General features: G+C 57.8%; 1 protein-coding gene across 1 annotated transcript in view; it reads right to left on the reverse strand.

Moving 5' to 3' along the window:
* NCS1 (neuronal calcium sensor 1) overlaps window positions 1-10,812 on the reverse strand; it is a 52,314-nt gene extending 41,502 nt beyond the window's left edge. The window contains exon 1 of the mRNA XM_035015615.1: window positions 10,714-10,812. Within this exon, the coding sequence (XP_034871506.1) occupies window positions 10,714-10,777 (64 nt within the window). The 5' untranslated portion in view covers window positions 10,778-10,812. The remainder of the gene's footprint in view (window positions 1-10,713) is intronic.
* Between the last annotated feature and the right edge of the window lie 14 nt (window positions 10,813-10,826).

Consider the following 10,826-nt stretch of genomic DNA (forward strand, 5'->3'; position numbering starts at 1 on the left):
AGCTTGGGGACCCACCAGGCCCTTATGCCAATATTTTCACACGCATTCCAGCCACAGTCCTGGGAGGTGGGATTATCATCATCTGCCCATTTTACAGGTGAAGTAAGGAGGCTTGAGGGAAGGAGCTTGGCCAAGGTCCCAGAGCTCAGGAGAGGGGCCGGGCTTCTCACCCAGGCCTTGCTGCTCCCCGAGCAGGAGTGCCTGACATAACACTGCAGACAAGCTATCTCCACTCACGTCACCGTCCCCTGACCCTCCAGTTCCACAGAAGACAAAGCAGAGGGTCAGGGTAGGAAGTGGCCACAGGGCTGGGAGGTGGAGAACGAGGGATCTGAACCCAGCTCCATCTGCTGCCAAATCCAGGACCTTTCTGGTTCCCACAGCAGCTTCTTAGTTGTTGTTGTTGTTTTTTTTTTTAAAGAGGCCACCTTCTGTCCCCAAAAGGCCAGAGTGGTGGGGGCACTGGGGAGGCTGGGGAGAGAGAGAGAGAGGGAGAGAGAGAGAATGGTACTCTGAGCCCATTTCCTAGCTGAAAACCCAAGCCTAAAATAAAAAAAGGAGAGTGCTATTTCTGCTTTGGGTTAAACATTCCTCAAAGCCACATTCCTCCCGCCCTCCTCCTTCTCCCCTGCCAGGGAATCCGGAGCACGGTGGCCTGGACGCCCCATCAGCTTCCTGGTGCCACCGCATGAGACCAGGAGTGCCAGAGCCAGCAGCTGCCCAGCACCCCTTCCTGGGCACCCCCCAGCATGGACTCAGTAGGTGGGGAGCACTGCCCCCTGGGTGGCCCCATCAGGATACCATCAGGCTAAGAAAAGGTGACTCCCCATCACATAGACACGGGACACTGGAGAAATGGAGACCCTGAGGGGGCAGCTAAAAGCCACAGCAAGTCGGGCTAGAATGAGGACCCCAGACTCCAACCTGGAGATCCATCCCCTCCTACCCCACCCCATCTGATTGCAGGTCAGGAGGACAAGCAGGTCCCACCCTGGTCAGCGGAGGACCAAAACAAAGCGACACATAGACAAACACTTTGGAAAGCCCAGACTCTTATACAGAGGTGTTCACACCACAGGCCTGCCCTGTGCATGGCTCCAGGTCGGGCACTGCACAAAAAACAAATCCACCACGAATGTCCCAACCCTCAAGAAGCTTACAGTCGCCCGGGGTGCTGCTACCAGGCCTCCAGCCCCTGAGGTCCCCTCTGTTGTGTCCCTGAGGGACTCCAGCCCCTGAGGTCCAGCCAGCCACACTGCACCTGTGGTCTCCCACTTTGTCCAACAGATGTTTCTTGAGGCATCCTGGCCATGCCAGGCATGGGCAGGGCAGGACGGCTGGGGGCACTCCAGGTGTATCCTGTTGATCTCCATGGCCTTATCCTCGGGCTGCCTCCTGCTTCACAGCCCCAGCCTACAGGCTCCCCAAGAGCAGGGATGGTGCCAACACTGGACAGTGGGACACACCACTCCTGAGCCCACAGGCTGGGAGGATCCCATGAGGTGAGCACAGCACTGGGCACCTAGTGAGCACTGGAGCCTCCCCTGGGACAGGCAGAGGCTGAGAAAGCCTCAGAGGCCTGGGGTGGGGCAGCCCCCTGATGCCCAATCCTACCGATGTCCCCTGGACTTCTCACAACTGCTCGCCTGCTGCCTTCCGAGCCAAGTCGAGCTGCCCCAAATCCCTTGCAGGAGGCGAAACATCTGGAACCAGTAGGGCCACGTACTGGTTCCAAACTATGAAGCTGGAAGGATCCTACCCACCGTCTAACCTCACCTCCGGCCCAGGAATCTGGGATGTCCAGCCAGTATCTGATAAACAGCTGCCTGAATGCCTCCAATGATGGGGTGCTCACTACCCTACTCAGCAGCTCTAAGGTTATAAGGCTCACAGATTGTAGGAGCCAGGCACACAGAGGGAGGGGCATTGCTTTGCCAGACAAAGATTTGAGCCTGGGCCCCAATGTGGCCACTGACTGTCTGGGAAGCCACGGGCATGTCTCTGAATCTGCTTGGGCCTCTTTTTCTTCACCTGTAAAATGGGCACCATAGTCCCTACTCCCAGGGTTGTGGTGAGACCACAGGGCGGTAGATCTGTACTCAGTACTCACCGCTCAGCATGCTCACTTGGTAAATGGGGGCTGTCACTTCTGCTATCCCTCCCCAATGCCCCCAGCGCCCCAGGACAGATGGGCTCCCACAAAGCACCGTGGTGAGGGCAGGAGGGTGAGAAGCGGCAGCCAGGTTGCCTGGTCCCAGAGCTCAGCAACTGCGCCACCGACTTCTGACTCAGGTCTCTGGGCCGTCTATGCCTCCCGCCCAAGCTCCCCCCGCACTCCCACCCCCCCCACCCCACCCCCCGCCAGGCGCACCTGCATTTACACCCTGCGCAGAGCTGCCCTCACCCACTCCCGACACACGCCGCGACCCCGTCACTCACGCCCGGAGCACGCCCACGCGAACCGGGGCTCGCACACGTGACCCAAGCCCTCGCCCCACCACACGCCCACACCGGGCACCCACGCTGGCTCACGATCGCCCGCACACCTCCAAGGCAGCTTCTCGGCACCCCCACCCACAAGGGCCCGCCCCACCCCTCGGCCCGGGATCAAACACCAGCTGCATCACTCACCCGATGGGTGGCCTTGGGCCCACCCTGCTCCGCTGCGAGCCTCAGTTTCTCATCTGTAAGCGAGCACCACCCAGGATTCCTGGGAGGAGTTGGCGATGGGCGCGTGTGAACCCTGAGCTGGGTCCGGCAGAGACGGCCTCTGATCCTTCCGCGATGCTGATTACAGATTCGCCCTCATCACTCATGAGCCGTCAGATTCCTGTCTCCACGATCCCTAACCTCACCCACAACAGCCCCAATTCGCAGATGAGAAAACCGAGGCACGAGAAATTAAGAACTGTGTCTGCGGCCCAGACAGCCCATGATCCCAGGTCGGCAGACACCAAGGCCCGACACGCTCTGTCCCTGGGGCCCTGGTGTAGCTGCCCCACAGAAGTCTCACCAGCTGGAAATCTGAACATCGTACAGAAAGGGAAATTGAGTCCCAGGGGCACTGGGGACTCCACGGTGACTGTCCAGGCTGAGGGTTCTAGGACTGAAGCCCAGGCAGGTGTCTCTCTGGCCCTCCAAGGCTACGTCCACGCAGGGACCTAAAGTCCAGCATTCCAGAGCCTGTCCTCCCTCCCCAGATCACTGAGCCAGGAGCCCAATGCAGAATGATCCTGCTGCCAACCAGCTGGGCCAAATACAGAGGCCATCACATTTGCCACTCACTCCCAGTTTATCCAAGGGCTTGTGACTGCTCACCCTGTGACCACCCAGGGGGTGGCCAAGGACTGCTGTCCCCTGACACGAAGAGCTTAGCAGCTTCTTTCCTGTGAGAGTATTTACTGAGCACTTACTACACACCAGTCCCTGTGTCCGCCTGTTGGGAAAAGCACTGTGGTCCATCCCCACGTCACACACAAGACACCCAGAACTCAGAGGGGCAAGGGGCTGGGCAGAGTCACAGCCAGAAGACAGCAAGCGGCCCCACAAACGCTCAACGCTCTGCTGTCCTGCCCTCAGCTGGGAATCTGACCCCAATTTCAAGTTACCTGGAAACTTGGCACATAAATTTATGACGTTCTCTGCCCTGGTAAATAGACCACACCCAGGACGTGAAAAGTGTTACATCTCAAAATGCCAGTAAGAAGGATGCTCTTTTTAACTGATACTGGTTTTTTTCCTTGCCTGAGAGGAAGAGATATTTAGGACAAGATGAACCAAATCAGAAAACAGCAAGACACCCCTGTCTCAACCCCAAGAGCCAACCCATCATGGCACAGTGGGGAGCACCCCAACATTTAGAGCCAGCAGTCCTGGGTTTCTGCCTGGTATTTGCCTTGTAACCTTGGGAGGAACACTTCATCTCTCCAGTACTTGATTTTTCCATTTGTAAAATAAAATAAAATAAAATTTGTAAAATAAAATCTGGACTATATGATCCCCAAATCTCCTCTAGGTCAAAGATCCCAGGGTCCTATTTAATAGTAATCAAAAGAATGAACATTGAAAGAGTGAGCTACTCTTTTCTTTCCCACAAAATCAGCAGTAATCAAGAAAAGCAGTAAGACTCAGTGCTGGCAAGAATGCAGGGAAACAGGCACTCTCTCATCCATGTTTGCTGAGAATGGAAACTGGAACATACTTTTTGAAGGGTGATTTAACAATTTTTCTATCAAAAGCCTTTTAAGACATCCCCAGGCTTTAACCCCACAGCTTCATTTTGGGGAATGTATCTTCAAGAAGAGCTACATGCAAACATTTATTGCAAAGATGTTCATACAAAGATTGAGTAGAAAAACGTTTGTCACGGCACTACTGAGATTTGGCAAAAAGAAGAAGGAGGAGGAGGAGGAGGAGGAGGAGGAGGAAGGAAGGAAGGAAGGAAGGAAAGAAGGAAGCAACCAACCTAACTATCCAATGGCAGGGGATCAAATAAAACGTTGCATTCATATGATACACCATTAAAAAAATTCATGCTTTTTATTTTTTTAATCATGTTTTAAACTTTTTTTTTTAAGATTTTTATTTATTTGACAGAGAGAGAGAGACAGTGAGAGCAGGAACACAAGCAGGGGGAGAAGCAGGCTTCCCGCCGAGCAGGGAGCCCGATGCGGGGCTCCATCCCAGGACCCTGGTATCCTGACCTGAGCCGAAGGCAGACGCTTAACGACTGAGCCACCCAGGCGCCCCTAAACTTTTTTTTTTAAGTAGACTCCATGCCCAGCGTGGAGCCCAATGCAGAGCTCCAACCCACGACCATGAGATCAAGACCTGAGCTGAGATCAAGAGTCAGATGCTTAACCAACTGAGCCACCCAGGCGCCCCTTAAAAATCATGTTTTAAAAGAATAGTTAATGATATGAGCAAACATTCACAACTGTCAGGTTTAAAAAAGTTAGAAAATAAAAAGTATATAATCCCAAATGTATAAGGTAATGAAACCTACACACCAAGTCCAATGGAATCTTCCTCCTAAATACACCCAGAATCTGTCTCATCCCCACTGACACGCAGTTCATCACCGTGACCACCCCCTCCACCAATCCATTCTTGGACTATAGATAAGAACACTCTCCAAACCCACATCTAACTTTCTCCACCACCTCCTTCCATGGCCCCCCCCCCCCCATCTCAGAAAATGTGCCAATCCCTTCCCAGGGTCTTCGGGGCCCTTGGTGAGGAGTGACATGAGCCTGGCCCAGCCCCAGCCGCACTGCCCGCTGCCCATGATCTGCCCAGAGGGGCCGAGGTCTGGCCTTGGGAGGAGAGGAAGTTGGGCGGCCAAGAGAAAGGGCTTTCACCTCACACTGCCAGAATCTCTGGGGTGGGGTGGGGCTGGGGCTGGAGACAGAAGGAGCCAGAGGAGGCAGAAAGAGCCAGAACAGGTGTGAGGAGGAGGCCTGGGCTCTGTGACTCCCCACAAGTCCCTGCCCCTCTCTGGCCTCCTCTGCTTCTCTCTGCACAAAGGGGCAGGTGGCAGACCCACTCGGCCCACCCTGCTCTAGGAGACAGAGGATCCTAGGACTGAAGCTACCAAAGGTTTAAAGGGTCCCCTCAGAACCAGGCACCGTGCTAAACCCTTCACATGCCTGTGAATCCAACTCTGGGGCCTCTGGGCTGCTCATCTTCCACAGGAGGAAAGTGAAGCTCTGTGAGAAGGCGTGTGCACAAGGAAAGAGCCAGAACCCCAGCACATCTGGCCCTGGAGGCCCACTATCCTCCCTGAGACTCTGCTGCCAAACAGCCCCCCTTCCCTTTCTGGCCCACACTCTGGACCTCAAAGCATCCTCCCATTTGGATCCAGAGTCACATGGGCAGGTGTTACAGATGAATGGGCCGGCGCTCAGAGAGGGTAGGTGACCTGCCCAAGGTCACAGAGCCTGACTGAGGACCCAGCCCCCTTCTCCAGGATACTGAGTTCTTTCCTAACAGCAAATGTGGATGTTTCTTGCCCAGAGCCCACCCTAGTGTAACGCCCCCAACCTCAACTCCTCTTGCTCCTGTTCAGTCTCCCCTCCAGTGGAGAGAGGGAGCGGGCCTCCCTGGTCCCACCCTCTTGTGCCCAGGATACGTCGGATTACAGAAGCCGCCTTCCTCCCTCTGGGCCTTCCCTCTCCTGGGTGGCTTATTCCTTGCCTGGCTGTGGGGCCCTTCACAGCCCGACCCATTTGTCCCCAGATGGGTACCAGGTACTGCCTCCCCCCACGGCAACGTCTTGCCCCCCTCTGGCTGAGCAGCACTGGGTGGGGGGAGCGATCATCGGAGAATATTCCTTCTCTTACAGGAAGGGACCCTCGTGTGACCTTCCCAAAGCCAGGGAGTTACAAGAGCCCAACTGGTGACACCCGGTATCTCTTCACCCCAGACGCCTGACTGTGAACGAGGGTCCCCTTCTCGGCTCTGGGTGGCAGAGGGGTTAGCTGCTGGCTACCCAGACCTCCCCCCGCCCACGGTTGTTCCTCCCTTCCACAAGGTGCCACGTGCCGGGCACCATTCTGGGCATCAGGAAAAAGGCTGCAGAGACTCAAGGTTGGCAAGCAAGGTCAAAGCAGAGCCTGGGCTGACCAAGAGCGACAAGGAGCAGGCGACCTCCTCCGGGTCCTGGACAGAGGGTCCCTGGGGAGTGCCGGGAGCACCACAGGGAGAGGCTAAGGAAGGGAGGCGGGCACGATCCTGGAGTCCCAGGATCGAGTCCCGCATCGGGCTCCCTGCTCAGCAGGGAGTCTGCTTCTCCCTCTGACCCTCCCCCCTCTCATGCTCTCTCTATCTCATTCTCTCTCTCAAATAAATAAATAAAATCTTAAAAAAAAAAAAAAAAGGGCGCCTGGGTGGCTCAGTTGGTTAAGGAAGGGAGGCGGGGTGGTGTGTGTCTGTTGGGGCCGCCTGGCTGGAGCCCAGAAACCTTTAAACCAATGCAGCTCAGACCGCAACAAATGGCTCGAGCCCCATAAGCTTGGTTTTTTGGACCATCTGGCTGGTTTCCATCTGAAGGCAAGAGTTACATCCTTCTCCTTCCCGTATCCATGTCTGCGCCCAACCCCGAGTGAGCACTCGATGAATGGCAGGTGAGGGCAGAGCAGAAATTACCAAGTGGGGGTGTGGGGAGACCACTGCAGGTAAAACAAGAAGGTGCTAGGATTCGGGCTCACCGAGGATCCCACCTTTCTCTGCGTCCTATGGGCCAGGCACAAAGTCCGGGGCCGTGGAAAGATGCCCCGTGTGGAGAGATGAACTTTGCCCACAAAATGTATTTACGATCAACTCAAGATGAAGCTGAATCGTGTAGTCAAAGCGACATTTGGAACGACTGCTCCCATGCATCCTTACATCCTTGACAAGTGTTTGTCGCGCCTTAAAGAGGACCCTTTACAAAAGGCCACGTATTAGGCTATAAGGGAATTACCCTGTTGGTGCCTTACATCCCCTGGGAGCCAAGTACCATGAGCATACCCACTTTGCTGATGAGGAAACTGAGGGTCACTTAGGGGAGGGGCTGGCCTGTCCCACAGCCTGGGCACGCAGGGTTGACAACAGCCTCACCAACAAGCTGGAAGACAGTGGGCCAGGCCTCCAAGAAACCGGGCTGCTGGCCACACTGACTCCTGCTCTCCCAGTCCCGGCTGGGCAGGGGCCCCCATCAGGCTTGAACCTCCTGCTGCTCCTGGATATGAGCTGTGCCAGGAAGGGGGAGGATTGCACGACGGGGCATGATGATTTACAAAATCTCATCTGCAGAGGAGGAAAAAATCTCCTCTGCAGTGTTCAGCCTGAAAGCCGGAAGGTTTTAGTTAGGCTGCATCCAGATGTGTCTTAGACCTCCTCCTGCCCAAACACCCCCGCCACACACACACCAGGACAGTCTCTCCCACGGAGGAGGAGAGTCACCACCAAGGGTGGCAGCCAGTGATGACTCAGGTGTGAACATCTGGGCTCCCCTCTGGGCACCGCAGCCAGCTGTGCTCTCCCGAGGTGGCCTAGGACCCCCCAGCACAAGTGTGGGTCTTCAGACGGGGCTCTTGGGAACCAAGATCTGCGTGACAAACACCTGTCAAGGACGCAAGGCCCTGGACCCAGCCCAGACCTCAGGACTGAGAAATCGGAGCGCAAAGCAAGCGGTGCACTTGGAATTTAACAAGCTCTTCCACAGACTCTGACGGCCCTTGCTCAGTGCTCCTCTCTTGACCCCACACACAGAGCCCCTGGAACACAGAGCAGATGGCCCCAGCGTCCATCAGAAGGAAGCCCATCTGGGGGCCTTAGGACAAGCTGGAGGCTTTCTCTGCTTTTCCCGCCGGGAGACTTTTCATCAACAAATACCTGTGGACCTACTAAGTGCCAAGCAGCAGCAAGGGAGACAGATGGGAAGCCAGTGACCCCCCGCCCCCTCCCCCAGCCCACACCTAATATAGGCTCTACAGAGGAAGGTACTCGGCTAACGCTCTCTGATCAAAACTGTTCCATGTCTCCAAAGGCCTTTAAAAATAGCCCAGGCCGGTTCAGCACCACCAGACCCGTTCCTAACAAAGCCCTGTTGACTCAACTTCTCCTAAAGTTGACAGATGTGCCCAGGGGTGGGACGGGGGGGGGGGGCAGCAAAATGACCTTCCCCCCCACCCCCTTCCCTTTTAGAATCCACCATTAACGGGCTGATAGCAGCAAACAGACAGGGACCCCCAGAAGAAAAGCCCCTCCTGACTTCTCGGCCTGAGTTCTGAGGTCTTTCAAGGGGCATAACTTTGGAGACAGACGGAGTTTGAGCCCTGACACCATGTGGTGACTGGCCGTGGATCTTGGGCACAGGACTTCACCTTTCTGAGTCTTCGTTTCCTTGTCTGTCGATGAGGTTGGGAACAGTGCCCACAGCGTGGAAGATGATTCTATGAACTCATGGTGCCAAGAGCTCGGCATGTGACATGCTCAGGAAGCAGGCAACCTGGCTTCATTCAGCTCACGGCGGGCCCCCCTGCTCCACCAGCCTGGGGACGCCCTGGTTCAACCCAAGCCCACCACTCCTGTCAAAGCCCGTGGTGCCCTCTGCCTCCCTGGGCCCAGGAACCTGGGAAGTCCCACCTGCAGCCAGCCTGAGGCCCCCTATGGCCCACATCTGGACAGAGCCTGAGGAAAGGCCCAGCAAGTCTCACCGAAGAGCAGCCAAACTGGGCCACATCCCCGCTCCCCCCATCCCCCCAGGAGGGTAAGAGCAGTAAGGACCGAGTCCCGGTCCTTGGAGGCCTCCATGCTTCAAGGAGCAGCTCCTGGGATGTGAGTTCCTTGCTGGAGAATTCCGCTGGAAAAGGACCAGTACCTCCCAGCAGACTAGCGCCCACTCAGGAAAGCCCCCTTTGTTCTAAGCATGCGGGGGCGAGGGGCAGGTTGCTGAAGCGTGGGCTGGGCCAGACCTGCAAACGTGCCCAGAAGACTGATGGAGGGGGGGAGGGGGGCAGAAGTTGTGCAATGCACCACCAGAAGCTGCCTCCCAGGCCTCCATCAACGCAGGAGGCTGGCAGTCAATCTCCTGCCCCTGGGAAGAGGGCAGAGGGGCTGGCCCCCCACAGCTGCCCAGGTGTGGGGTCTGAACTCCAACCCACACCCAAGGCCAGTGCTCCCTTCCAAGTCACACACCCAGGCAGGAGCCCTTCCAGGTCATGCAGCCGTCCTTCTCCCGGTGCCCCCCCCAAAAAAAGAGCATGTGGTCATGACCCGGTGCCATGAACCCCTGACAAGTTGGGGTGTCCCCCCAAGAGGCTGCAGGGAGGGGAGAAGTCCGTGATGGAGAAACCGAAGATGCGAAGGTACAGGACAGTTGTGAAGTTGAGCCAAGTGGAGAGACACACTGGACCAGCTCTGGAGAAGTCCGAAATGGGCAGACCCTCCTCTTAGGGGGGCCCCGGACGGTGACCTGTTGAGATGGCCCAGACCACCCCCCGCCCCCAACCCCCCCCCCCCCGCTGTATCAACCCATTTCCCAATGTGGTAGATAGAGATAGAAAAGGGGAGGTGAGATCGGGGCCAGGGGAGAATTCACCCTGTAAATCCTGCAGCCCACAGGGCGCCCAGGACCCCGCGCCGCCGCCGCCTCGAGCTCTCTGGCAAGTCTCGCCCTCCCCACCCCCCCCAACGCACACGATCCGGGCCAGGGAGGGGGCGAGAGGCCCACCTCGAAGCAGCCGCAGCAACAGCAGCGGCATCGTGATGCATGAATCACCCACCCCGCTGTGCTCGTGCCAGTGGCTCCGCACAGCCCCAGCCACCGCGCCCCCGGGAGCCCCCTCCCCGACCACCGCCCCTCGCCCTGGCACAGCCCGGCTCTTTCGGACGGCTCTGCAGAGAGGGGGCTGCGGGCGGAGGGGGCGGGGGAGGGCTGGAGCCGGCCCTCCCGGCCCGGGGGTGCCCCGCGCGCGCCGACAGGCGGCCCCCGTCCCGGGCGTGGGGGGGAGGGGTGCCCTAGAACAATAGGGCCAGGTGTGGGGCCGGGGGCGCGGCCGGGGGCTGCGCAGGGGTCCGCGCGGAGGCAGGGCGGGGAACGGCCGAGGGAGGGGTGCGGCGGGCGCGCCCGGAGGAGGGCCGCGGGGTCCGGGGGTGGGGGGGAGGGGCGCGAGGGGGCGGAGGCAGCGCCGCGGAGCGCGGGGCGGGGGTCCCGGCGCGCGCACTCACAGTAGGTCTTCCTGGTCAGCTCCTCCACAACTTCGGGCTTCAACTTGCTGTTGGATTTCCCCATCCTCGGCGGCCGCGGCCCCCGCCCCCGGCCGGACCCCGTCGGGGCGCCC

Source organism: Mirounga leonina, unplaced genomic scaffold (assembly GCF_011800145.1).
Source record: "Mirounga leonina isolate KUSES-001 unplaced genomic scaffold, KU_Mleo_1.0 Mir_170, whole genome shotgun sequence".
NCBI classification, from domain to species: domain Eukaryota; kingdom Metazoa; phylum Chordata; class Mammalia; order Carnivora; family Phocidae; genus Mirounga; species Mirounga leonina.